Source organism: Pelodiscus sinensis, chromosome 8 (genome assembly GCF_049634645.1).
Source record: "Pelodiscus sinensis isolate JC-2024 chromosome 8, ASM4963464v1, whole genome shotgun sequence".
NCBI classification, from domain to species: domain Eukaryota; kingdom Metazoa; phylum Chordata; order Testudines; family Trionychidae; genus Pelodiscus; species Pelodiscus sinensis.
Window position 1 is genome coordinate 36706657 of NC_134718.1, and position 14495 is coordinate 36721151.

General features: G+C 35.5%; 1 protein-coding gene across 18 annotated transcripts in view; it reads left to right on the top strand.

Annotated features, from left to right (window-relative positions):
- PCDH15 (protocadherin related 15) overlaps positions 1-14495 on the top strand; it is a 1467631-nt gene that overhangs the window by 1432801 nt on the left and 20335 nt on the right. For all 18 annotated transcript variants that reach the window (XM_075935032.1, XM_075935037.1, XM_075935036.1 and 15 more), the window contains one exon: positions 33-143. In XM_075935032.1, coding sequence (XP_075791147.1) covers positions 33-143 — 111 coding nt within the window. The remainder of the gene's footprint in view (positions 1-32; positions 144-14495) is intronic.

Here is a 14495-nt window from a genome sequence, read left to right on the forward strand (position 1 = left end):
TCATTTTTTCCTTCCTGCACAACTTACCAAAGGCGGCAAGCTGAATGTGCAAAGACAGCAAGAATCCAGATGGCCTTACCAGCCGGCAAACCATCAAGTAGTGCTGCCAATAATCTCTATGAAGAACTAGGTGATAGCACTATGTAAGTATTCATTGTGATTCATAACTAAAATTGTAGGTGAACAAAGGCATAAGTCACATGTCTGAAATGTCAGTTATAGTGTAATTGAATAGTCTTTTCTTGAGAAGGGTATATTCTACAAATGACTTGAGCATCTTAAAAATCATGCAAATAAATAAGAATATTACAGTGATCCCAAAGGGGACAGGATATGGGTTTAAACAGTCAGCTTGGATTTCTTCTGATATTGGAATTTCCAAAGGAAGTAATGCTGTCTAAATATAAAGTGTAAAGCTGCTTATTAGGCATAGCTGCTCTTCAATGTTTCTGGGCCAGCACATAAGCACAATGGCCATTACTGCTAAGGCAAATTAAAACAGTTTGGCAACAGCTCTAGTTTGCATCAAGGTTAGGGGGCTTGACAAGTGGCAAAAACCCATTACTTCTTAGATGTAGCAAATACTGCGCTAGCATACTTGAGAACTTGGCCCAAAATGTTATTTTTTCCAAGCTGCAACTGAATAAAAATCAAAAACCCATTTGATAATAATTTCTCAATATAAAATATTCCACTGGTTAAAGTTTTTTCTTTGTAAATCTGATGTAATTTAAATGTTGAAATCACAAGAGAACAATTAAATTGATTGTAAAAAAGAATAGTTAAAGGAAAGCATCTTTTTACTACTATCTGCTGAAATGTGTCCTGGGTCATCTTTTCTAACTGTATGATGTGACCAATTGTTCCACTAAGACATTAAATTATTAAGAAAGAGTGACTTGTATGCATGCACTGATGGAACTTAATTGTAGTGAAGGGACCCCAAGCAGAAATTAACAGAGTATGAACAGATCATAATAGTGAAGTATAGGGAAATATTTACATATATTTTTGCTAATGTCAGCAAATAAATATTACTTTTGTATTATTTTAGAAGAATAAAATTCAGATGACAACACTAAAGAGAATAGACTTCATAAAGTATTTGGGAGTGGAGTGTGCTGGTATCATTGAGTGCTGGATGATTTTTGTTCTATTTTGAAATAATATTTATTTCCTTAATAAGAGAGTTGATATATATATTTGAGTTATTAAAAATGTTACTATAGCGGGACAAAGAGTATAATTGCTACAGTAAGTTTCATATTTTGATTATTTAAAGACTGTCTGATTTCCAAATGTTTTGTGCTGAATTTCTCTTTGTGAATAGAGAATGTTTACATTACTCATTGAAGCAGGAACAGCTTTTCTTCCAAAATTAACCATTCATTTTTCCCCCTTGGCATTTTATTCACATGAATTGTTATGCTTTGCGTAGCTGGAAGAAAGAAATATGTTTCACAGAAATACAACACATGTAACATTTAAAAGGTTATGATATGTAAATTGTAGGCCATGATCTAGGTGGGACTACTTACGTCTTTATAATTACAGCCATGCTGAAGTACTTTGCTGGATCAAGACCCTGGTTCCTTAAAATCTAACCCAATTCCCATGACAGTAAAAGGAAGGCTGCTATTCACTTACCTAGAAGTTGGATTGGACTGGTTATAAATTGGCATTGGAAGTTTTATGACTCTGCATTCTCCAGACTAATTGATGTGCTCTTAGTTAGGCTTAATGTTTGTGGATGAAATTTGCACCTACTAAGTTTTGCATAGGCAAAATTAGTTGCAGATGTAAATCTGAATACTTTCACTTCAGATTTAGAGACACACTTACTCAGATTTGTACCAGCACTTCAACTAAAAGTATAAAATTAGCAAACACAGATTTTTTTTTAAGGGACACCATCTACGGAATATATATAAATAACTTAGTGGGAAAATGACAGGCAAATATTTCCACGATATTGAGATATTGATCAAGGAATCTCTAGTAGAAGACAAGGATATAGAAAAAATTATATAAGTCAATATACATAATAATTTCAGAGAGAATGTTTTTTAATAATTTAAATAAAAGTTTATAAAAAATCTCTGAAGTGTAACTGAATACAATATTTGGTCTCAAGACAAAAATCTACCTCAGACAATCAATATTAAGGAAAAATGTAGTACAATATTGTACACTCACCTTCAATTTGCAGGTGAATTGCAATACTATATTTAAATTGCTATATTATATTATAATCTTGTGCACAATTTTATTTTTTTTTCTTCTCAATTATTTCTCAAATCTCCAACAGTTTTCTTAAATATCAAATAATGGGCATTTAAGAAGATTGAAAACCTTATCTTTATTTTTCATATCTTTCCATAATTGTTCTGTGTCAAACATTTTCTTTCTATAGTGTTGCCTTATGTCTTGTTTTCTTAATTGGGCTTTTGTGGAAAATTAAGTGGAACTAAACTTTTTTTGTTTTAAATCTGTCTTATGTCTCATGACTTCCATTCTTTCTCCATCTTTGGATTCATAGGCATCAGTAAGTAAACTTACTTCATCATGCATAATTTTTGTAGACAATAGATACAGTAGTTGATTCATCGATGCTTAGTTTATGTTAAAAATGCAATTAGCTGCCATTAATCAGCCATTATTTTACAATGGTGTACTACATGGAAGACATTTACTTTTAAGTGAAAAGATTTGTGTTTCCTATCTTTTTCCTTAACCATTTTGTAGAAAGTGGAGATTAAATACGGAACTGTAATTGCTGATCTTGAATAGTATTATTTCAAAGGACTTCTGGCCCAAGCTGATTTCCAGATGCGTAACACAGATTGATAGGTAAACAGGTTTCTCAAGCTTCCATTCAGTCAGAAACTTTTACTCCATTACCCATAATTCCTTTTTAGCTAGCCATCACGGCTCTAGTTTTCAGAATTATTACTTGAAATCAATCTGAGAGAGTTCCTCATTGGAACAAAGAGACAAAAGTTTGTTCTTCAAATATTACGTTTTCATCTTAAAATCACCCTGTAGCATAATCATATTAAATTAAGACCTTTTAGAAGAGGATAGCAATCAATCAACTCTTCAAATATTCCATTCTCATATATATCCAGGATATATCAGCTTGCATGTGTTTTGTATTTTGAAGCAAAATGGATCTTCCTTTAACTTCAAGAACCATTGATTTTTCTAGTCTCTACATTTGAAAATCCATGGGATCACTAAAATGACCAAAGAAGCTTAGCCAATGTATGTCAAAGCATATTGATTTAAAATAAGTTAATGATATAACATAACATAACTATGGAATCTCCATTATCAACTACTCATCAATTACTCAGAGGGGTAGCTCTGTTAGTCTGTATCTGCAAAAACAATAAGTACTGTAGAACCCTAGAGACTAAGGGTGTTTTTTTTTAAAGGTAGCCTTTTTTCAAAAAAACTTCCCGTGTCCAGACTTTTGAAAGAACGTGGCAGTTTTTTCGATCGTGGAAAACCTCATTTTTGAAAGAGAGCATCCAGACTCTCTTTCGAAAGAGGCTTTTTTGAAATAATCTTTTGAAAAAGCTTCTTTCAAAAGAAGCTTGTAGTCTAGACATACCCTAACAGATTGATTAGGGCATAAGATTTCATGGGTAAAACCCAATTCATCAGGGCTATGTCTAGACTGCAAGCCTCTTTCGAAAGAGGCTCTTTCGAAAGATACTTTCGAAAGAGCCTCTTTCGAAAGAGAGCGTCTAGACTGCACGTTGAACTTTCGAAAAAGCGGCTTGCTTTTTCGAAAGAAAGCATCCAGTGAGTCTGGATGCTCTCTTTCGAAGAAGCCCTATTTACATTGAAGAACGCCTTCTTTCAAAAGAGGAACTTTCGAAAGAAGGCGTTCTTCCTCGTGAAATGAGGTTTACCGCCATCGAAAGAAAAGCCGCGTTCTTTCGATTTAATTTCGAAAGAACGCGGCTTGAGTCTGGATGCAGGGGAAGTTTTTTCGGAAAAAGGCTACTTTTCCCGAAAAAAACCCTGAGTCTGGACACAGCCTAGATGAATTGGAGTGGAAATAACTGTGGCATGAGTATATATAAGGAAGAAGTTGCTTGTGTTAATAAGGCTAATCAAGTCAGGATGGAAGTGAGTTGTTCACAGCATTTAATGTGGAGATGTGACTATCCAGAGAAGGAAAATTGCCTTTGTTGTGTGTTAACCAGTTGAGCTCTTTATTCAAACTAAACTGATAGTGTTGAATTTTCAGGTCATTGTAGAACTGTATCGTATGTGGGGGTGGTCTGGCAGAAAGAGTGCACGAGATAGGGCAGACTCATCTACCGGGCCAAGTGTGTGGCTGGATAGATTAACAGTGTTGTTGAGTGAGGTGAGGGTACAATAATTTTTGCCCCCTGTCACCTATAGGAGTTTAGATTTTATTTTCCTTTTTCCCTCTGTAGAGAAGTAAAAATTACATTTGAAATGTCTTGTCTTGTATTTGTAAAGTCCAGCCAACATGGAAGTTTGTGTGAAAGCTTGGTTTTAAAAACTATTCTTTTTTATTAAAAACACATGGCCCATTTTTTTTCAACTTAAAAAAATCACATTTGGATAGCAACCAAGCCTGGAAATTTTCATCTGGAAAGCTGAAAATATTAGACATTTACGAGTTACTGAAAATAGGGAATAGAAAGGAATGCTTAGGCAACTTTATTTTATCACATAACTGTACTTATTACTATAGGGCTGTGTCTAGACTGGCATGATTTTGTGCAAAAGTGCTTGCTTTTGCGCAAAATCTTGCCGCCTGTCTACACTGGCCACGAGTATTTGCACAAGAACACTGACTTTGTAATGTACAAAATCAGTGGTTCTTGCACAAATACTCTGACACTCCTGCTCAGGGATAAGCCCCCTTGAACAAGAGGGTCAGTGTAGACAAAAACGTAAATTTCTTGCGCAAGAAAGCCTGATAGCTAAAATGGCCATCGGAGCTTTCTTGCACAAGAGAGCGTCTACACCGGCACGGATGCGCAAAGGCACATGCCAGTATAGATTCTCTCTTGTGCAAATATTTTTAACGGAAAAACTTTTCCGTTAAAAGTATTTGCGCAAAATCATGCCAGTCTAGACGCAGCCTAGTTGTATTGTAGCTGGAATTGATATTTATATAGAACTATAAGCTCATAGAATCATAGAACACTAGAATTGGAAGGGACATCAAGGGGTCATCGAGTCCAGTCCCCTGCCCTCATGGCAGGACTCAGTAGCATCTAGACCATCCCTCATAGATGTCTATCTAACCTGATCTTAAATATCTCCAGAGATGGAGATTCCACAACCTCCCTAAGCAATGTATTCCAGTGTTTTCCACCCTGACAGTTAGGAAGTTTTTCATACTGTCCAGTCTAAACTTGCTGCAGTTTAAGCCCATTGCTTCTTGTGCTAGCCTCAAGACCAAGGGGAACAACTTTTCTCCCTCCTCCTTGTGACACCCTTTTAGATACCTGAAAACTGCTATCATGTCCTCTCTCAGTCTTCTCCTTTCCAAACTAAACAATCTCAATTCTTTCAGTCTTCCTTCATAGGTCATGTTCTCTAGACCTTTAATTATTCTTGTTGCTCTTCTCTGGACCTTCTCCAATTTCTCCACATCTTTCTTGAAATGTGGTGCCCAGAACTGGACACAATACTCCAACTGAGGCCTGATCAGCACAGAGTAAAGCAGAAGAATGACTTCTCATGTCTTGCTCACAACGCTCCCATTAATGAATCCCAGAATCATGTTTGCTTTTTTTGCAACAGTGTAACACTGTTGACTCATGTTTAACTTGTCATCCACTATGACCCCTAGATCCCTTTCTGCAGTACTCCTTCCTAGACAGTCGCTTCCCATTCTGTCTGTGTGAAACACATTGTTTCTTCCTAAGTGGAGTACTTTGCATTTGTCCTTATTAAACTTCATCCTATTTTCCTTAGACCATTTCTCCAGTTTGTCCAGATCATTTTGAATTATAGGGTGGTAGGGTTAAGAATAATTTAGCTATCATATCCCACTATACATGCATATTATGAACATGTAATTTATGTTATACAACCAGTATTTCAGAGACATTTGTTTTTAATTTTTAGAACTATTATTTTATCACTCCACCTTTATATCCATTAGTTAAAATTGGTTCAACTGTACCAGCCACACAGAGAAACATGAAAGCACTATTAAAGTTACAATTTTAAAAATCAAAATGACATAATTTCGAGGTCTAAAAGTCACTGTTGGATCTTATCCCTCAAAAAAAGGGGGCATTCATCCCTTTATAGGGATTATGCTCAATTTCTCACCAAAACCAGGGTTGACTTAAATTTGTCATTAGATAAGGAAAATTTCTTCAAAGTTCCAGTTCACAGGAAGGTATAATTTGGAAGAGACAAGGTGAAGAAAAGTTTCTGACATTTTTTAAGAGTTTGGAATATTTGAAGTAGTCCAAGGAAGGCAAGTTAGGCAGATATTCATAGATGCAAGGTAAATTGCAGAACCAGATGAGATACATTTTAGTCCCATGTAAAAAAAAAAAAATATCACGTGGCTTTGCAATTTTTCACCTGAATAATTTTCCTGCATACAGAGTAGTCCTAATACAGTGAATACATGGTATTTATAAATATCTATGTGTGTGCAGATAGGCATTATGTGTATGAGAATATATAGATTATGTCTGTAATGCCAATCTATAGCTTTCATACATGGCTATACACATGTATGAAATTGAAGAATATAATTCTTAATTTAAAAAATGGTCATGAGTTTTCCACACTCATGGTAAATAGTGGGCAATATTGAAAATATAATTCTGCTCTTATTTGAATCGTGGAAAAATCAAGTCATGCTACATTATATTTCCATTTAGGGTTTCATAAATGTGTAGCATAACTGTTACTAACCAGATCTATGGAAAAAATGTTTGCTTAGATCATTGTATAAGGGGATCTAATTCAAAGGAAAATGTAATTGTTTCCAAGAAAGAAAAGACTTGTGTTTAAAATTAGAATTCATTTATGTAGGTTGAAGCTTGTTTTATTCCTCCTTTCCTCCTTTTCTTTTCCTCTAGAGAAGATGTACAAGTAAATGTCTTGCCTCAGTAGACTTTTGTAAATATTTTGGATATCAGCATGTTAGAAGTAATACTATGGCACTCATTCACATCATAAATTCATTTTTTCTCATGAAAATCTATGTATATGCATGTTTCCTTACATGTGATTATCTTCTTTTCTTTCAAGTCTTTTTCTTCTCTACCATTTCCAACAAAGCAGGGGAAAAAAGTCAGTCTTAGAAGAAGGAGACCGTCAAAGAGTAATAAGCAGCTTTGCTTCACGTGCTATTGAGGCTCACAAGCAGTCTAATATCAATGGATTGTTGAACAATAATCTCCCCAAATCTGCAAGTAACATTACTTTTTTATCTGATGAGAATCCACTAACAACTCAGAACCCTTTGTATGTGGAAGGTGTTGTTCAACGTTCTCCCAGCTCTTCATTGCTACAGAAAAGGAAAGATATTTTAGACAGTCTTTCACCTAGAAGATTAGCCTTGAAAGATGCCATTTTGGGGTGTCCTTTGGGAGACATTCACCGTGCATGGACATTGCCGATTCGTATTTCTAGGAGACATGTCTCCAATACTCTAAGCAGGCCAGTAATCATGGATCCAGTTCAGTGGCAACAGGAAAGACTCAAAGCAGAGAATGAAAGAACTGACAATCAGCACAGCAAGGTGGATATTAGTAGTCCAATATTTAAAAGAATCATTGGTACCAAATTAACTGTAAAAGAAAAAGCAAGACAGTTTGAGCAACAGGCTTTGCAGGAAATGAAACAAGTAAAATCCTATGATGTGAAATGTTCACGTTCACCAACACACTGCAACCACCGCCAAGAAGGAGAAAACATGCTAGAGTTGTCTTCTGAATCTCTACTTTCTTCTCCAAGCAATCGCTTTCCTCCTTTTTCCTCTTTGACACCTTCTACTGAAACAATTGAATTCCAATCATTTGTAGTTCCTTCAGTAATCATTACTCATCATGACTGTCCTGAAGAACTTTCTCCTCCACCAACTCACAAACCAACTCCTCCTTCTTTTAGGATAAAGAGACCAGTTCGCCAAAATTTTCTGGCTGCTCAAACCAAAGTGGAAGTAATAGACAGTATTCCAGATCCTCCCAAAACTCCCCCTCCTCCACCACCCCCGCCTCCTCCTCCAACTCCTCCTCCATTGCCACCCCAGCCTCCATCTCTTCCTACCATTTCTCTAGCACTCTCCTCCTCATCTACTCTAAGTACCCAGCACCCTATAAAAAATACTAAGTCCCCTGCCAAACAGCTACCAATATTGTCACAGGCCACAGTACCTGAGCTACCGCCTCCCAGAGAGCTGAAAGGGATTCTTAAAAATATTCACAACTTAGCAGATATTGAAAAATCTGTGGCCAACATGTACAGTCAAATAGACAAAAACCACATTCTACCCAAGCACATATCCAAGCTTAAACCATTTGCAGCTCCAGAACTGCCACCTACAGAAACTGTTGCTGAACACAGCCAGCAGAATGGCAACTTGAGCTGTATAGTTGAGGAACTTGAAAAGCGATTTCCATCCCAGTCCACTGCATTATGAAATTACAGTTGAATTTTTTCTTGTGCTATATTTTTCATGACATGACTATCACAGTACATGTTATCTGCCTCATGAGAACATTGCACAGTTAAAATATTTCTACATTAATGGAAGAATTCAGACTTGTTTCCACTTTTCTGTACATTGCTATTTGTTCTTGATGCTAAGCCTAAAGTACATTTTCTTTGCCTGATCACTCAAACTTTATAATGTATAAGATTTTAAAGGTAGTTCTGTCCAGACTGCATTTTACTGTTTTATTATGCTGATTTATTTTCTTTGTCTGGTTACAAAAAATTCATAGGAGAAAGTGTACATTGAAAGCCACTGAGCTATATGTAATAGGCATATGTTGACACTGCTTTATGCTAAACACTCTAGTGTTGTAGGCTATGTCAATAAGCAAGGCAATTCTCCTGAATTACTGAAGGCATTTCTTTCTTTACCCATAAAGTGTACATCATGGGAGAACTCTAACTTTTACCGTACAGTGTTGGATGTCACAGAAATGCAAATGATGGTAGAAAACAGACTCAGCAATAACAAGACAAAGTTGTGACAATTGTGTATCATGTCAATCTATAGGCGATTGTATAGCATTCTTCACTGGTTACGTGCTTTCATCTCATGTAGGTTTGATAAAAGTTTTTCTATTTATCTGTCAGTCAACCTTATTGTCCTCCTTTTGTTATCTACATTATGCCTTCCATTGCTTCCTTTTATTTTGAAACTTCATATTGTGGGTCTTCACTTTTATAAACCATTTAATGTAAATGCTTGTAAAGTACCTCTTTAATCGTATTTCATATTAACGAGCTCAAAGTTTTCCATCAATAACATTTTTGGTTACCTTTTAATGTAATAATCATTCTGATCAGTGTGATCAAGAAAACATTTTGTAAGTTTCTGTAAAATATGTATATAATATGGGTAGCATTAATTTAAATTAAACACACACTTAAAGTATTTCAGTTATATTCAATTAGCTTGTCCTTTGAAGCAAATGGTAAGTGTAAGAAGATTTGGCATAAAAACAATGTAGCTCAATGCTAAGTTTTATTTTTTTCTTCTGCCAAAATCCTAGATAATCTTGTTAGATAAAAAGTGTCATTTTTAATTCAATGCAATCGGGAAAGGAGCAGGCACTTGAAGGAAAACTTAAAACTTGTCCATGTGAAATATTATCCATTCTACACAGAAAAGTAATTATGAGAGTACTTAGCTAACTGCCTAGAAATAGCCAGCTTTTCATGGTATTTAGTTTTCTTTTCTTTTCTTTTCTTTTCTTTTCTTTTCTTTTCTTTTCTTTTCTTTTCTTTTCTTTTCTTTTCTTTTCTTTTCACTGCATCTGGCATAAGTATGGATGTTTCAATACAAAATTGCTGAAAGTAGTTTCTCCTTTTTTGTCCCAGAGCCAAACTGTGAACTTCAGCACATAAATTCTGCTGATACATTTGAAATACTCTATGCCTAATATAGTCTCCTGTCAGAGTGTGTGAGATTTTAGATCCAATGTATGTAATGAACAGCAATAATAGCAAAATGTGTAGGTAACTTGATAATCAATCCATTTTTCTTGTAATAGAGGTTTAATATTTTATAGGATTCAATTGTTGCCTACAGTGCTAAATTCTCAGTGACTATTACCATTGCAGCACCCACAGCAAGTTTCCACTTACAACCAGACAATTACAAAAGAAGCCTATAAGGTTTAAATATAGAATGGATGTATACCAGTAATTCAGGATATATCATGGGAATAACCCACAACACGAGGATGGCCACTAACACATTTCCAGAATACCAGACATTCCAGAACTTTGTGGAATGGCAAGAACCACTCCATCTGTGTGACCCTGCCCCAACAGTTTGTGTTCAGGTCACACGAGTCAGGGTGGAGTGCTGCACTCTTCAGAATGGCATGCATTATGCATGATGTTGGATGAAGCTACATCTGGTTTTATATCAGTACAGGATGGGACAAACCAAACAAAGGCAGGGCTGTCTGTCTTAAAACTGGATTAATGACCTATTTGTACATTGCAATGCTTTGCATTTGGTCAGGTGTGTAGGCTGTATTACAGTGGTGTACTGAGTAGATTTGAATCCCTGATCCAGATTATCAAAGTGCTTAACTTGATTTCAGTGAAACTAGTGATAGTGCACAAGTTAAGAACATGTGTAAGTCTTTGCAGAATCAGAGCTTTAATTCACTTATATGAAGTATATTATATAGATAAATTGACCTGCTTTGCAGTATTGCCCATTCTGCCCTCTGAAGTCTGTGGGAGTTGCTGGTGCCCAGCACTTTTCAAAATCTGGCCAATAGTAAATTTCTTCAAACTTTATTAAATTATGATTATGTGTGACCTTCCTTAATTTCTCATTTTTTAGTTTAATCCAACCAAGCTCAAACGAATCTTTAGGGAAAATATCATATACATTAGGTCTTCACCCACATGTGGTGCTTTCTTCATCATTTTGGAGAACCCCTCTTAATACTAAAAGTTTTAATGTTTGGGATTTTTTTTTAAATTATATTCTTTTTCATTAAAGTGAATATCTGTCGGCAACCTTTGTTAGTCAGCTAAGGTTATTGGCAGTAGCTGGCAATATACTTCAGTGTATTTTTCTGTGAAGGTCCTTTTTTGAAAAATGACTTTTTTTTTACCATTCCAAACCTATGCAATGATTAAGTGGAAATCTAGAGCAATAAGAAGCACAAATGTCTCTATCCGCTCCCATCCTTTTGACAGTATTTTCTTTTTAGTTTATAAAGTCTTTCAGGGACAGGGACAGTCTCTTACAGTGTATTTTTACAGCATTTAGCACAATGGAGCCCCAGTCACAGTCGAGTCCTCTGTATGCTAGTGTTTATTGATTATTACATATAATAATAATCAATTACTGAAAAGTCTCTAAAACAAATTTAAAAGACTTTGATAAAAAGTTATTCCTATTAACTTAATTGCCATGGTCCTTGAATTAGTTCCTTAGGATCAGATGTCCTGATGGGGGAAGGGAGGAAGGAGCAAAGGGGACAACTGCCCTGGGGTCCAGCAATTCAAGAGGGCCTGGGGTTCCCAGCCACAGCTGTCACTACTGTGGCAAAGGTGGTGGCCACAGCCCTGGGGTCTTTATTTTGCCAACAGAATGCTGTGCTATGCAAGGTCTGCAGCACAGCATGCTCCAGTTAGTGCTGAAGACTGGCTGCTCCAGCCCCTCCCCTTTCACTCAAGGCCACACCCTTTGGAAGACAGCAGAGTTGGACACCCTCACACCCTGCTCAGGGGTCTGGCAAATCTGTCAGCTACCCTACATAGACATAACTGTACACTGAACATGTGGTCTGCATTTGCTCTTTATTGTACCACCTTGACCATCCTTAGTATCAATTGAAGATGTGAATTGATTCCATAAATAACTAACATTTCCTTCCCAACCAGGTAAAAAAGGGTATGGTGTTCATCAAGCACTCAGAGCTGGTTTCTGCCTTCATCATTCCTTTAACTCTCACCATTCTAAATTGTATTTAATTTATTTATTTATCTATGTACTTATTTATTTTACTTTTAAAAAAAAACCCACAATCATAGTCAATCAATTTTTTTTCAGATTCTAAGGTAGTGAAATAGCAATCAATGGTATGTTATTGGTAAGAGATACTGTCTGGCCACTGAGCAGTTGGATTAAAAATGTCTATTTATGACATTTTAAAAAAATCTTTCTTCGTAGTTTTGAACTGAGTGAAACGTTTCACCTCAAAAGAAAAAAAGTAGATAAAAATAATTCCTAATTCTAACTAGTATTTAGGGTGTTTTGATTTTGATCTCTCTTTTGCCTTGAATACAAGAAGAAATATAAATACCTTTAACAAAATACAACATTCAGAAGGATTAAAGCAAATACATAACTTCTGTTAGGCTACATCTACACTGTAGTTCTTTTTTTGGACTACAATTCTTTTTTCAGAAGAGGCTTTTCTGACATTTCGCCATTTACACAGGCCAAATGTGGGGAAAACATTCTCTTTCAGAAGAGCCCTTATTCCTCATAAAATGAGGAATACAGGGCTTCCGAAAGAACACATCTGCTTTTTCAGAAACTGACCCAAAAAAGCAGATGCGTTCCCTGGATATGGCAGAGTTAAAGGCAATTCAAAAAATTTTTGAATTACAGTAGCAATATCGAGCAGTGGTAGGTATACTATTTATGCCCATAACTTCACTTTCATTGTAATCCTTAACTATAGCATTGTAAATGTTGTGTATGTTTTGGTATTAGCATACTTCATCATTAGTACTGTTTCCCTTGTTTTTCCTTTTGTTTTAAATTGAGGGCATCTGTCAGCTTGAAAGCCAGGAAACCAGATTATACTTTTTATCTAGACATTATTACAGATCATCTGGGGGATTTTTAAAATTATTTAACGGGAATGGAACATGTAATTTCACCTTGGTCTTTCCTTTTATAATGAAACCTTATGCTGTAGAGTGAAATACCAAGAAAAATGAAAGTTAGTAGAAAGCTTTGCCTCTTTTTCTGAAAACATCCAACCATTAATAGTAGGAGGAACATTATGCACTTCTCTCAAAAGCTTGATTATAAAATATAGGTATATTTTCAGTAAATTGAATTCAAAGAGTAAATAAGTATTAACTTACTTTTATTACTTCCACTTTTAATCTGTACTGCATTGACCACTCAAGAGCAATTAAGTTTAATAGGCTTTCTTATCCTGCTTGCAACTCAATACCTTCAATTTCTAGAGACTGTTATAAGCTAAAAGGAAACCTAATACAGTATTGCTCATGCAGGCATTGGAAAGTGACAGATCATCTTTTGGTGATAAATCTTCATTTCATTACTTATAGGAACAACTGCAATAATTCACTCTGATAACAACATGTGCTGAATATTAATAGAAAAGCTTTACAAATAATGATATTAAAGATTGAGATCTTCCATTCTGTTCTTTACTTTTTTCTTAACTAATTAAATGGTTTTCCTAGGCTGATATCTATGTACTAGTTTAAGCTCAACACAGTTCTGAGCATTTACCTGCTGTATCTCAAAATAGCAATGTTAAGGTGTAAATGTCGCTCAGTATTTTTTCCCGAACTATTTAAAGTTCCTGGAATGAAACGTGACAGTATAAAAATTGACAGACTTAAAGACAATGTTTCCATTATATGTCTGGTTCACTGAATATGAATTCAAACAAACAAATATTCCAATAAGATCAAAAGCACAAAGCCTGTGGAAAAATAAACCATAGCTAGCTGAAAGACTATAATACACTGTGGAAATGTTAGGGTAGATATAATTTTAATATTAATATAATTAGTGGAAATTATCAATAGAAGCTCAAGGCTAAACTCTAGCTAGTCCTGCATCATTGCAGAAAGCCAAAAACAAAATAAAAGCCTACTGTCTATCAGCTGAAAGAGTACAAAACAGAGAATTTTTCACCTTCTCTGTGCCACTATGAAGATCTCTATGGCAGGAATCCATACCTCACTGTGAAAAGAAAGGAAATATGTGGGCAAGGGATTTGACCAGTGGCACCATGTAGTGTGTGTGTGCTGCCTCTCCCCATCCATATTCTATTGTAGCAGTGCACTGACTTTCTGACTCAGTTGGACTCTAGAAGCAGCACTAAACAACACATGGCTCTAATACTCTTCCTGAAATATAGTTATGTAAGTCCAGGCATTTGTTTTGTCTTAAAAGACCCACTTATTTTGTATTATTAGGTAAATATTCCTTACCATATTAGTAACATTTTCAAGGACATTATTTCTCTACCTCTCTTCCATGAAAATAG